Raw genomic sequence first — 14637 nt, 5'->3', positions numbered from 1 at the left:
ACCTTCATATAACAAAAAGACGAAATCTGTTAATTGTATCGAGCCCAAAAATAAAGCCCTGGGACATAAAATATATTGTACAACAAAATACTGTAATGGGCAGGTTCAGTCAGCTCAGGGTAAGCTTTTGAGACCTGCAGTGTGAGTAAATGGATGATTTTGTCACAAAATCATATTTGAGTTTTTCTCTTTCTGTGAGTTTTCGGTCACTGTGGGTCCTCAGTTCTGTAGTATTCTGAGGTTTTTCAGTATCTTCATGTGATAATCTCCCTGAGGTTTTTTGTCTCAGAGCTGTGATGTGGCAACAGACAGTGTGTCCGGCCAAAAGAAAACAAGTCAGAGAAATATGCAGGCGGAAGGAAAGTGGAATGGATGGATGGGATTTGCTCCGGGCGGCACTGAGGGACTCACTGGGGACCGAAGCGTCTCTATTAGTGTTTTTTCCGGGTTCTGCCCCTCTCATCACTTTATCATTACCTTGTTTTCTTCCTCTCTCTCCATTGTGCTGGAAGAATTTTCCAGCTAAATATTCTTGTTTCACTCTGTAATACGTCACATTACGGGAGTTTAGTGCGTTGTGAATGCTGTTTAATATTGTCTTTAAGCACCAGAGGCATAACTGACCCGGTTGGTGTTTATTTAATCACTGTAGACTGTAAAACTGCTCAAATGTCAAAATGAAATGAATGTAAATTCTGTGTTGTTTGTCTCTTTTAGGGCATTAAGAGGGCAGCGGGCCCTGGGGGTCAGATACGTATGCCCGTGGTCATCACACAAACGGTGCGAGCGGCAGGTGAGGACCTTCTGCACACCTGAGAGACTTTTCAATCCATAATTCATCATCAGCTTTTCATTTATGCCAAATAATCTGAAAAGAAGATAATAATCGTATTTATAGTGTATGTTTGGTGTATCTTCATGATTTTATGAAAATGGTTTAACTAGTATAGTACATTATTTTCTATTTAATTTTACATTTTTTTTTTGTTTTTTTTTTTTGCATCATGGGACATGTCTTTCCTGTGTTTTAATAGAGTAAAAACCAGGTAGTCCTAAAAATTGGAATATGCAATCATCCTCCATAGCGCACTCGCTCCAATGTTTGCCTCTCGCACCGTCGCCATCTGATGTTACATACTGTACATTCAAGCGCCACAGTGGGAAAAAATAAATAAAAATAACCGTGCAAACTGGCCCAGATCAGCACGGAACAGCACGGTTTCGCAACAAGAACTGTACGGCCGGATGGCGTAAATATGGCTCAGGTCAATTCAAACTGGCATGACTTTCTTTCTTCAGTTGGAAACAAAAGGTGAAATTTAGCAGAATATTCATTTTTATCTTTTCCATATGACCAATGGCTGTCAAGCTCAACGAAAATCACCATAATTGTAGTATGAACACAGTCCATAAACCTTGTGCACTATACTGTATATAGGGGAAGATTTTCATCAAATAACAACTTAAATTTTAGTCTGTTCCTCACACAAAAATATTGGATGTCTTCAGATGCACACACGTTCAGGTGTGCATACAGATTTGATCTGTCTCTCTCTTCCTGCCCAGCAGAGTTGGATCTATGTTATGTTTTGGCACTTAAATTGAATTTTCAGGGGGAAAGTTTCTAAAAATACTAAGTAATATAGCTGTGGGCGAAGAACATGCCTCTTAAAATCACATTCAAATCCACCCTGCCAGTCATTGCAGTGTGTGTGTGTGTGTGTGTGTGTGTAGACACATTCAGGAAGTATAGGAGAACTCGGAAAGATGAATAAGAGGTAAATATAGAGAAAGACAGAGATAGACGATGAAGACAATGCAGAAAATCAGTTAAAATGTTGTCTCGACCTCCCGTTCTGTCTGTTTTTGAGTAATTCTGACTCATATTTGAGTGGTAGTGGCGTAGTGGACTAAAGCACTGAACTGGTAAGCAAAAGGTTGTTGGTTCAATCCCCACAGTCACCACCATTGTGTCCTTGAGCAAGGCACTTAACTCCAGGTTGCTCCAGGGGGTTTGTCCCTGTAATAAGGGCACTGTAAGTTGCTTTGGATAAACGCATCTGCCAAATGCATAAATGTAAATGTCATATTTCACCTCAAAATTGAAAAAAAGTAATTATGTTTTGTTTAAAGAAAATGAAACCTATTTTGTAAGGTTTTATTGAGACGTTTTTGCATTATTTTAAGGACATTTAAAAACATTTTTACTGTTAATGTGGACCGAATTGATAAATTACTTGTTGCTGGAAACTTAACATGTTGCACCTAAAGAAATAAAAAATAAAATTAAAAAAAAACCAGTGTAATGCAAAATGTATAAATTAATGAATAAATAAAAATGTCATGATTCTCATTACTGTAATGCAAAAAAAAAAAAAAAAAAGATAATTTAAGTTGTAAAATTATTTATACATCATAGGATTTTTTTTTTTTTTTTTTGTACTGCTTTTAATATACGCTGATAAACTGGATTAAAAGAGAATTTCCTCTGTGATATAAATACAAAGTGTATTCCAGAGAATCCTCTTTAGGAATAAAAGGAATTTTATAATATAAGAATTTTGTTGGGAAATGTGCTTGTTTGCCAGAAAAATAATGTCACAATGCAAAAAATCATAATGGATTAAAATAGACTTAGTTCTTTTCAAAATGTGTCCCGGACATGATTTCGTGAGATTCAACCATTAGAGCGTTATCGCACTAGTAAAAACGATAATTCTTGATATAAAAAATGACATCATCACTCACAGAAATACACATTATTGATGTAAAAAATTTAATTTCAACTAGTAAAAACTGTCATTTTTAAAATCTATAGCTGCATTTTCACTAGTAGAATTTACTCCCATTCAAAACACAAATAAGGATATCTAAAATTAATTTCTCACTACTTTAAGAATTGAATACACATATCAATATCAATACACATATCCACTATGTACTTCTTACTAGTAAAAATTATTTAATAGAAGAAGCCTTTATTTTGTCACACATTACACATTCGCATATCCCATCTAAGCTGGGGTCAGAGTGCAGGGTCAGCCATGATACGACACCCCAGGAGTAGATAGGGTCAAGGGCCTTGCTCAAAGGCCCAACAGTGGCATCTTGGTGCTATGGGGGTTGAACCCCCAACCTTCTGGTCAGTAACCCAGAGCCTTAATTGCTGACCCACCACCACCACTGCCCTAAACTGAACTAAAATGCTCATTTTTGATATCTGTAAATGTATTCTAACATGTAAAATTTGGTATTTCAGATATTAAAGATATCTAAAAAGGCATTCTTACTAGTTACAATCACTTTACAGAAATCAGAAATGAACATAGCCACTAGTGGCAATTAAATTGTAGATATCAAAATGGACATTTTTTACTAGTAACATTGCAATTATCGATATGAAAATGATCATTTTTACTAGTGTGAAGTGCATTGCTGATATGTGAAACTGGAATTTCAACTAGTATGAAATTAATTTTAGATATCCGTAATTGCGTTTTGAATGGGAGTGAATGACAGATCATTGTGAAATTCTACTAGTGAAAATGCAGATACAGATTTTAAGAATTACAGTTTTTACTTTTTAAAAAAATTTGATTGAACATTTTTTGATATCAAGAATGTGCATTTCTGCGAGTGATGACGTCATTTTTGATATCAAGAATTAAAGAGTTTACTAGTGCAAATGTAATTACTGATATCAAGAATTGGCATGTCAACTAGTGAAATTGTAATTGTTTATATCAACAATTCATATCATGCAAATGATTAAACCTCAATTCGGCTTGCCATAGCAGTGGTCTTGAGGCACACAGACTTACTGTATATATTTAATGAGTCTAAACATTTAATTTCATGATAATACTGTTTTGTCGTTTCCCAGGTACTTTAGGAAAACCAGCAGCCATCCAGACATGCAAAAGCCCCGTGGGAGTCACAATCCAGCTCTCAGGAAACCAGAAAAACAAGCTGAATGACCCGGGGGGCAGCTCGTTCAGGTACGGAAAGGTTTGAGGTGTACTACCCGCTGCTGACACACGGGAGCAGCATTTTATCAGGCTGCTTCTGATGTCTGCAGGCGTCTCTCTCAGCGAGGGCCTACTGCTGCCTCTCATCCACCCATTCCTTCTGCTTCTCCTCTTGTTTGCTCAAAACTGTGACTGTTCTTGGCTGAACACATGACAGCTTAATGTGAATTAGCTCACTGCTTCAGTACCTGGCTTTACTGGACAAAATCCTTTTTTTGTTTAATTTCTAGTATGTATAGTATACATTGAGTGTATAGCTTCTCATTTTACCTTTAAAAACCAACAGTAACTGCTATGTGACAACGACTATGATGATTTAAGTTACATAAACTAGGATGTTTCAATTTGATGCTCAATTGTCAGACCAGTTTTCACAATCCAATCAACTCCAGATGGATAAAATCAAGTATGAATGAACAAATGAATGAATGAATGAACGTTACATTTATATAGCGCTTTTCTGACACTACACTCAATGAACAGGGGACTCTCCTCAACCACCACCAGTGTGCAGCATCCACCTGGATGATGCGACGGCAGCCTAGTGCGCCAGTACGCCCACCACACACCAGTTATTGGTGGAGAGGAGAGAGTGGAGTGATAGAGCCAATTAATGTATGGGGATTATTAGGAAGTCATGATTTATAAGGGCTAATGGGGGAATTTGGCTAGGACACCGGGGTTACACCCCTACTCTTTTTGAGAAGTGTCCTGGGACCTCGGTTTAACGTCTCATCCGAAGGACGGTATGAATGATGTGCGTGGATGCTGCGGAGTATAGCCTCCACATGCACTATGTCTCCACGGTAACGCGCTCAACAAGCCACGTGATAAGATGCGCGGATTGATGGTCTCAGATGCGGAGGCAGCTGAGATTTGTCCTCCGCCACCCGGATTGAGGCGAGTCACTACGCCACCACGAGGACTTAGAGTGCATTGGAAATTGGGCATTCCAAATTGGGACGAAAAAGGGGAGAAAATCAAAAAAAGAAATAAAAACAAACAACAAAGTAAACTGCTCTATATACTTTACCAATAATTTCAACTTCTACTCAGTACATGGTATACCATCAATATCCGTTTTAAGGTTTACACAATTAACTTTACTATACTTAAAATTAGATTCCATATTTCGCCAAATTTCTCTGGTTGCCTCTCTACATTGTACATAATTTCTTCTGGGCGACTATATGATAATAGCTCATTCCACCATTGTGTTATTGATGGTGCCTTCATTGATTTCCAATTTCGTCATATACACATCTTAGTATCAACAGTAAACATTACAGCAGTGTTCTTACTTTCCAAATCAACTTCACCTACACAACTTAAATCACCCAACAAAGCAAGTTGTTTTACATTAAAGTTGTTGACATAAATGCAAATATACCATTCCAGAATGTATCCAATCTTTTACATTCCCCAAATATATGCATTATCTCTGCATTCAAGAGACTGCATCGTTGACATTCTGAACGGGTAAGGATGGGCAAGGAGGAGGCAGGAACCTGCAGAACAGTCAACATAACTTTAATGACATAAAATAATTTAAACAACATAAAACACATAGACGCACGCACACACACAGCGGCCACGTGTCTCTCTCTCTCTCTCAAACTGGTGCCCCCGGCTCGTCTTTATCCCCCTCCCGGTTGATTAGGTGACTCAGCACCGGCCATGCACCCTCACGACCCGGCCACACTCTTCTCCTCCTTGTCACACTCCTCCACCGCCCGATTCAGGCCGGGGAAACCTCCGGCATGACATACTCCCGTCCCCTACCTTCCTGGAGGGGAGGTGTTGCCCTTCCGGCCGTCCTGCTGTCGGCAGGACTTCCCCACCTCTCTGGAGCCCGGGAGAGATGAGGGAAAGATTGAGGGGAGAGGGAAAGAGGGAGGGGGAGAGACAGAGAAAGGGAGACGGGAGAGAGAAAAACTTGCTCGTCGGTCCCCGGACATGCCGTCGTCTGGTCCTCAGCCACTCCTCCGCCCTCCTCCCCTGGCGGATGGCAGCGAGTCCTCCGACCCCTGGCGGATGGAAAGGCTCCTTCCCTTCCTGCCGGACGGCAGCGGTTCCACTGACTCCCGGTGGCCGGCAGTGACTCTTCCGTCCCCTGGCGGGCGGCCGCAGCAAAGGACTCCACGACAGCGCATCCCTCCTCCTTCCCAGGTTTCGGCACCATTGTAACGGGTAAGGATGGGCAAGGAGGAGACGGGAACCGGCAGAACAGTCAACATAACTTTAATGACATAAAAGAACTGGTGCCCCTGGCTCTTCTTTATCCCCCTCCTGGCTGATTAGGTGACTCAGCGCCGGCCGCGCACCCTCACAACCTGGCCACGCCCTCCTCCTTATCACATTTATACTTTGTACTAACTATTAATTTAGGAGAATTCATTAATAGCCTGTTTTTCCCCCATTTTTTCACTAAATATTTACATTGCATCTTCTGAAATTGTCTTTCTTTGTAAACAATCGATCCCTAGTACAGCATTCAAAACTTTATACATTCAGGAAATACATCCTTAAAAGAGATGTGTTTTTAGCAGAAGTTCTTTTTAACTTGACACGCTCCTGCACGAGATGCTGAAAAACAGCAACATGCGGCACAACGGCCAAAGACATCCATCTAATGCATAACACGCATAGGAGAAAAAATTAAAAACGGCGCGGAGCGATGCAAAAAAGTGTTCGGTGCGACTAACACTGTTTGAAGAAGACCCCATATTAATTTAAAATTATTTTACAATAGTAAGTTTAACTGTGATAAAAATTATGGCATTTTGGCAAAAACCATAATTACAAGTATTTGTTTCTGTGCGTACAAGGAACAGATTTTGTGCCTCTTTCGTGAAACATGAGAGGAACAAATTCCTTTAAACTGTTTCTAAAACCATTCTTATGCACATTTTCACATTCAATTCAATGTGACAATTTACACAGGAAGGGTTTCACCAACAATCTGCACAGAAATTTGTTCTGCTTATGTTTCATAAATGAGGCCCATTGTGTGTATATGTGAATGTGTGTTTTTTTTGGAATGGTACAGTCAGTATCATAGACAGACAATGGCTCTGTTTCATAGTGAGCTCTCTATCTAGACATCATAATCATGTTCTTGACGTGAAGGCTGTTCCAAAAGGTTGGCAGCACCATTATGCTGCCTTCTTAGATATCTCATTTTGTCAAACTGCATTGGAGTCAATTATGAGTCAAGTCTCTTATGTGATTCACTTGTAGAGCGCTCTTTGTGGTTCACATGTTGTTGCCGTACATAAAGTCCCCTTCAAATCAGTCGCTTATGAGCTCAATTTTAATTAGCATGCTGCCTTGGAAGGTAAATGCGGTGTAGACACTACAGTATACAGCAAGGCAGCTTACAAGGTTTTGGAACACAGCTATTGTGTGTTGTGTGTGTGTGTGTGTGTGTGTGTCACAGGTCACAGAGTTCACTGAAATGGCTCTCTCCCCCAAGGGCGTCACCCGCAGGCTCTGATTGATAAACCAATAAATCTTTAGCAGTGTAGCTAATTAAGTTGTCAGGTCTGCTTGTTACTGATGGCCTTCTACCCAGCGGCGAGTTTCGTGACCATGATGTTTTTTGTTGGCTTTCCCACCCTAATCAAATCCACACCACCAATCGGGCTCCAATGCGAGCTGCATTTTAATTTAGTTACTATAGTAAAATTTCCCTGTTGACAGAAATCCATATTTGTATTAGCATTGTTTGCTAAGGCAAGCATCACTATTATTACTGCTTATACAACTCGTTTTGGTCCATGTGCACCTAATAAGATAAAATAATAATATTTATGACATCCACAACAAACTGTTGAATCTCATTTCTGTTCTTTGTCTCTTAGCGGAGGCGTGTGGTGGCAGCTAGGCTAACATGCTAACTCTCTGTCGCGCTAATCGCGTCTGTCAGCTCCCACCGCGGTGTCAGGACTCATATACGGCCTGCCCAGCCTGGGAGAGGCATGCGGCAGTCGCAACCCTGGCAGGGGGACTCGACGGGGCCGTAAGCGCACACACGGTCACTGAGGGTGGCATGCATGCAGGCAAAGATGCCAGGGGCTCAGTGTCAGAAATAGAGGTACAGACGCGGACGCAGATTAGAGTGGAGCAGAGTGAACTTTTACCTCTTTAACCGTACTGATGAAGTTTTCAGCAGGGCCCCGAGCGCTGCTCCCCTGCTAATGTGCTGTAATTAGGACACTGTTACAAAGGCAACGATAAAAGGAAAAGAAGTTATTGGGTGGAAAAGCTGCCGCTCAAAGCAATGGAATGTCACATCTGTGCAAAAGCTTGAAATGAGCAGTGACTGACTGTCATAATCAATAGCTTTACTCATATTTATCTTTTATAGGCAGAAATATACATAAAAGATAGATAAAAATTTATATAAAAGATATAAGGTCTCTGGATATGACTCGGATCATTCTATGGGATATTTTCAGCCATTTTCTATTCCACCAAGCAAAAATTGTAAGCCTGATTGTATAGAAACATTATAGCACGCCTCTTCTTAAAAAAATCACGATTTTGAGGTATCCCTCATGGTTGTAGCACAAACGGTGAAGGTTACACACTAGGTTTCACACTAATTATGGCATAATATTACTATTATAAAGCAATTAGAATTATGGGTGGTTGTGTCATGTGTGGACAGGGACGATGATGACATCAACGATGTGGCGTCTATGGCTGGGGTCAACCTCAATGAAGAGAGTGCTCGTATCCTAGCAACCAACTCCGAGTTGGTGGGCACACAGATCCGCTCCTGTAAAGACGAGGCATTCCTACCTACCGGCCTGTTACATCGACGCATACTAGAAACAGGTATTAACATACACACACCTGAACATATCAACAAACAAACACAAGCTCTCCATAGTGCTGTAGCCAAAATATTACCACACTTACCAAGTTAACACAGGTGTCCAAGCAGAGTAACCACAGGTAGAGTTCATCAGATTTACTATGAACATGCTCCACTAATGTTTGACACAAACAAAATGTCACAATGACTTTTGTATTTATGTTGAACAGTATATACTGTATATATTTTTTATAATATGTAACCTAACAGACATTTTTTGTGAACATATATACCATGTGCTTTGATATTTTGTTATATAATGCAAATACATTAATTCATTTTTAAGTGTTGCTTAAGTGTCTAAATCCATTTTGGGGCCACTATACAGTATAAGTATAAGAAATGAAAAAGTCTCGAAGCATATAAATAAAATACAGTACTATTTTTCTATAATGGTACCTATGAAGTTATTTGGGTGATCCCAGAGTTTTATAATGTTCTCTATGTTTATATCGAAATATAGTCTCTCTATATTGAAAATTGTGTTGATAATTTTCATTTATATACCCAATTTGTTTTGTTTCCCCATTTTATTTTTATTTTTTTCATGTTTATAAATGAACTGTGCACTGGTCTAAAGGATATGATGTCACACGCGAGGTTTCTGTGTCCGGTTGCATAAAGCATCTTCGAACTAATGGGGGCCCGAACATACCACTAGAGTGAAAGGACCACCCAAATGGCCAAAAAATATAACTTGGACAGTCCCCTGGTGTTTTTTCAAAACTAGAATACTAGAAACATAAACCTATAGATTTTGTTTTCAAATGTTTGAGGTGACACTGTGCAACATTGTCCATTATTGGTCCCAGTTTTCATAAATAATCCAAGTAAGATTTTTTTACATCGGAAAATTATAAACATGCAATTTGAACACTGCCCTAAAGTTTCCCTTAAACCAAAGTCTTTTTAGCAAGTCAGTTCACTCGGCGGCCATCTTTGGAACGCTCCCGGGGAGCTATTTTTCTGTGATACAAATGGCATGCCAGTGCAGCTACTTTCTACTTGAATGGGGAAAGACCGAAACCTCCAAAATGGTTGGTTAAGATTACGATCAAAGAACATATTTCAAATCAGCAGTAAAATCTGACTACACTGGTATCATAAATTGTGCTTCTTTACCTCACATTACGCTAAAAAACAAAATTTTCCCATCTTGTATAGCTCATGTGCATTCTCGAGTTGATTTGAAGGCAATGTCTATATCTAAAAGATGATTGGCTCTTTTACCTGAAGGCGGGACTTCCTTTCTACATCTGTTGACAGTTGGGCGTTTCAATTAATCCCATTCATTTAAATAGAAGTGGCCCGTCTCTGCTAAATAGTCTCTGCTTAAACTCAAGGGTGTTGCAGAAAATAACCCTTAAGTGTTACTTAAGGGTTTTTATTGGTAAAACTTCATAAGTACTGTATTTATTTTTTACTTAAGTGCGCCCTTAAAATCTGCCATTTTCCTAAATATACCTTAAAGGGATAGTTCACGCAAAAATGAAAATTATTTTATCATTTACTCACCCTCATGCCATCCCAGATGTGTATGACTGTTTTTTTCTTCAGCATAACACAAACAAAGATTTTTAGAAAAATATCTCAGCTCTATAGGTTCATACAATGCAAGTGAATGGTGATCAGACCTTTGTAGCTCCAAAAAAAAATCACATGAAGGCAGCATAAATGTAATCCATATGACTCCAGCGTTTAAATCCATTTCTTCAAAAGCAATATAATAGGTGTGGGTGAGAAACAGATCAATATATAAATCCTTTTTTTTTTACTCTAAATCTCCACTTTAACTTTCACTTCCAGATGAGAATGTGAAACTAAACAGGCACCACATGTGACTTTCAGATGTAAAAGTGAAAGTAGAGATTTGGAGTTAAAAAAGGACTTATATATTACTTCTGTGTTTCCTTTATGTGATTTTTGGAGCTACAAATTTTTGATCGCCATTCATTTGCATTGTATGGACCTACAAAGCTGAGATATTCTTCTAAAAATCTTTGTTTGTGTTCTGCGGAAGAAAGTAAGTCATACACATCTGGGATGGCATAAGGGTGAGTAAATGATGATAGAATTTTCATTTTTGGGTGAACTATCCCTTTAAAGTTAGGAAAACTTCACCTTAAGTGGAGGCTTAGAGTTACAAGGTTTCTTCAGTGTGCCAAGGCAAATTTTTTGTGAAAAACACCATATATGTGCTGCTCCAGAAGAGGGTGGATATGAATAATTATACTGAGAAACCTTTAAAGTTATTAAAATGAAAATAAAAACATAGTATAAACTAAAGTTAAAATATGTGGTAAAATTGCACAAATGTTCTTCGGGACATTACTAAATTTAAAGTTGGTAGGGACATGCCAAACGTGTCCATGGTAACAGTAGAATTTTATTACGATAAAGCCTGATTCACTGTAGTAAATACCTTAACGGTTTCCCTTACCTAAGAGAAATGTCCAAGGGATTATATGCAACACCCTCAAGTCAATTCCTAAGGAAAAGGAAATCATGCTTTAAGTGTCATACTTAAGGAAAAACTTAAGGTGTTTTATGCACTGGTTTTAATAAATAACAAATAATATTATATTCAGAAATGTTAGACTATACCATCTACTCACTTTCCAGCAACAATAAAACACACAGCTTTTATAGATGTATTCTTTTAATTGAGCCAAACGGTTAGTGTGTGACGTTTCGATTTTTTTATTGGTCACACTTCTTCTCATCATCCAGAATCGCAGTTCAGAGTTCGCCAAACTCGAACTTTCCTCTGCAGCGTAGTGCGAAGATTGTTTGCATGAGCTTACATTTCCGGTCTTCCGCATTCAGATGCATTTGAATGGGAGTGAATGGAGTGCGAAGTGTAGTGTGAGTTCATTTGCAGCATTGACGTACAAGCCAAAAGTCTTACAAACCACTCTTCGAACTATTACAGTTCAAATGTGAAGAGGTTCGCCAGTCATAACAGAAATCCTTTACATGTTACAGTACAGTACGTCGAAAGTTTTCAACTACATTCGGACTGTGCTTACCAAAATTAAAAAAACTGCCCAGGGCTTGAAATTAACTTTTTTACTGGTGCTCCCAATATCAAAAAGTTAGGAGCGCCAGCAAAAATTTAGGAGCACCCACCGAAAATTAAGGAGCACCACAACTACAATTTATATAATACTAAATAGGCTATGTATTTAAAAAAAAACATCCTCACCATCAGTATTGGCGTGTTCCACCTCAACATGTCCAACGAGGATGTATGTGGTAGTGATGGGTCGTTCATGAATGATTCGTTCATTTTGAACAAATCTTTTATGTGACTCAGAAGAACGAGTAGTCTCAGAGAGTGATTCGTTCATTTTGTATTGACTGCGCATGTGCATTGCGTATGTGCATTGTGGTTTTCACGTAACAAACGAATGAAGGAAACAGAAATTATTAGTTCACCTTTCAACTCTTTTGGTCCGAGTCATTCGTTCTTTTGTCACGTGACAGCCGTATACGGTATTTATTGCTCACACAGGAAACAGAAATGATTAGTTCACCTCTAGAGTCTTCTGGTCCGAGTCGTTCGTTCTTTTGTCACGTGACAGAAGAACGAATGACTCGGACAAGAAGATTCAGTCCAGAGGTGAACTAATGGTTTGTTTCTCATAATTTGTTCTTGGCTGCATTATACATTTTTCCTTATTGGGACTATAATCAAAGTTTGCATAAGTAGACGTGTTGGAGGGGATTTAGCTATTGAATATGTAACATATTTAATTCTGCTCAAATGAACGACATGAACTAAATTACTTGAAAAAAGATTCGTTCATTTTGCTGAATGAGACCCAAAGATTCAAGTCAGTAAAATGATCCGATCTTCCCATCACCAGTTTGTGGGCTGTCCATCAAGCAGGATGCGGACATACACACTCCTTGACAGACAGGTTGGTGTCGCCGATGATGTTGGCGCATGACTTGTCATTTGCGTACGTCATGTTGATCTCAATGCCATTCATTTTCATGAGCTGGAACATTGGTTTAAATTTAGTGAAGGCGAGCTCTTCTTTGGCGATGGTGTAGGTGGTGTTAAATTTCATGTTCAGCTCTGCCAATTGAATGGAACGTCCAGCAGCATCCTGACGATTAAAAGCTTCTACAATCGAACCTGATCCTGAATTCTTTGCCACACACTTGTCCCGGCATTTCTTGTGCTTGGCGCTCTCCCTGTGTTTAATCAAGCTCTCGCGCTTAAAATGTGTGGATTCATTGGCGAACGCAGTGTGGCGAACGCAGTGTTACCTGCAACCTCTGTCCCACAGGCTTTACATTTACATTTATGCATTTGGCAGACGCTTTTATCCAGAGCAACTTACAGTATACTTATTACAGGGACAATCCCCCTGGAGCAACCTGGAGTTAAGTTCCTTGCTCAAGGACACAATGGACTCAAGGACACTCCTATGCCACCACCAGCATTCCTTTACAGTGAACGCAGTGCATTAAGCCATTTTCATAGCAGAGCCACTCAAAGTCTTTCAGCCACTCTCTCCGAAAACTGTAAGCCTTCTTTTCCGCTGGTGGATCCGCATTCACCACATGATCGCCATCACCAACTCCAAGAGTTACATTATCTGTAACTTTAGGCGGCTTACAAAAGAAATCGCTCAGTGTTCTTTTTATCTTTTCTCTTTAGCTCTTTACGTTTCACACTCTAGTTAGCTCTCTGTCACATGACAACGAAGTGCGGTGAAAGGGAGTGATTGACAGCTAATATTAACCAATCTAAAATCTGCATTAAAGTTAAGAATGTAAAGATGAAGTTTAATTGGTTATGTAACATTGAATAGAACAGTGGACCGGTCACTGTATCAGTTCACAGCAGGCACATAGTGCAGTAATTAGCAAACGTTTTGTAGAGAAATGAAAACAGGTCGCACCATAACAATTATTTGCACTCGCACAAATGCTCCCAAATATATTTTGAGGTCGTACAGATAAAATTTTGGGCACATATGCGACCAAAATGGTCGCAATTTTGAGCCTTGCTACCCCCTGTGGCTGAAGCTGGAAGTGTTGTTGAATGATTTGGCCCGTGTGAACTCCATTTTCCATGTGAAACGTCCACAGAGGGGCACCAAAAGCGAGTTGTATCTCGAGTTGATTTTAGTTGTAATTTATGTAATACAGTGGAAAAGGAGCGCATATTTTATTAACCATACACCCTAATCCAAACCCCAACCCTAAACCTAAACGTCAGGAGTTGTCGAATGGGGTCGAAGTCAGGGTACTGGAACATTCGGTAGCAACATGTCAACTGTAACATGACGATTAAGCTAACTAGCTTTCATGAGCTGTATGAAAGACACACAAATTTCTTTCCTTTATAAAAAACTAGTTTAAACAAGCTGTACGACACTTGTTCTGTGGCCATCGTGTTCGCTATACGTTGGATCTTCAGAGAGTCAGAAGCCCTCGATATCATTGCTGTGGCCGACCCTCAATCCTTTGCCACGAGGGCTGTGTGGGTTGGAATCAAGTAAATTCCCTCAAATGTCCAGGAGCGAGTGTAGGAGGACAGAGCGCCCCCTGCTGGTCTGTGGTGTGGTTGATGGGCTGTTGCAGAACTCTTGGGTGACAGGAAACCAAGGGAGGCATGGAGGCTGCCAGCTCGCCTCAATCTGAGAGAATCCCACACATAAAAACACGGAGGGCCTTGATTCACCTTCATACACAAAGATCACATCCTTT

At 39.7% G+C, this 14637-nt stretch overlaps 1 protein-coding gene across 3 annotated transcripts in view; it reads left to right on the top strand.

The window, feature by feature from the left end:
• LOC127416587 (transcription initiation factor TFIID subunit 4-like) overlaps window positions 1-14637 on the top strand; it is a 128326-nt gene that overhangs the window by 33661 nt on the left and 80028 nt on the right. For all 3 annotated transcript variants that reach the window (XM_051656007.1, XM_051656005.1, XM_051656004.1), the window contains 3 exons: window positions 718-793; window positions 3884-3998; window positions 8701-8870. In XM_051656007.1, coding sequence (XP_051511967.1) covers window positions 718-793; window positions 3884-3998; window positions 8701-8870 — 361 coding nt within the window. The remainder of the gene's footprint in view (window positions 1-717; window positions 794-3883; window positions 3999-8700; window positions 8871-14637) is intronic.

Source organism: Myxocyprinus asiaticus, chromosome 26 (assembly GCF_019703515.2).
Source record: "Myxocyprinus asiaticus isolate MX2 ecotype Aquarium Trade chromosome 26, UBuf_Myxa_2, whole genome shotgun sequence".
Classification (NCBI taxonomy): Eukaryota; Metazoa; Chordata; class Actinopteri; order Cypriniformes; family Catostomidae; genus Myxocyprinus; species Myxocyprinus asiaticus.
The sequence above is the reverse complement of the archived record's forward strand: the minus strand, read 5'-3'. Positions and strand labels throughout refer to the sequence as shown.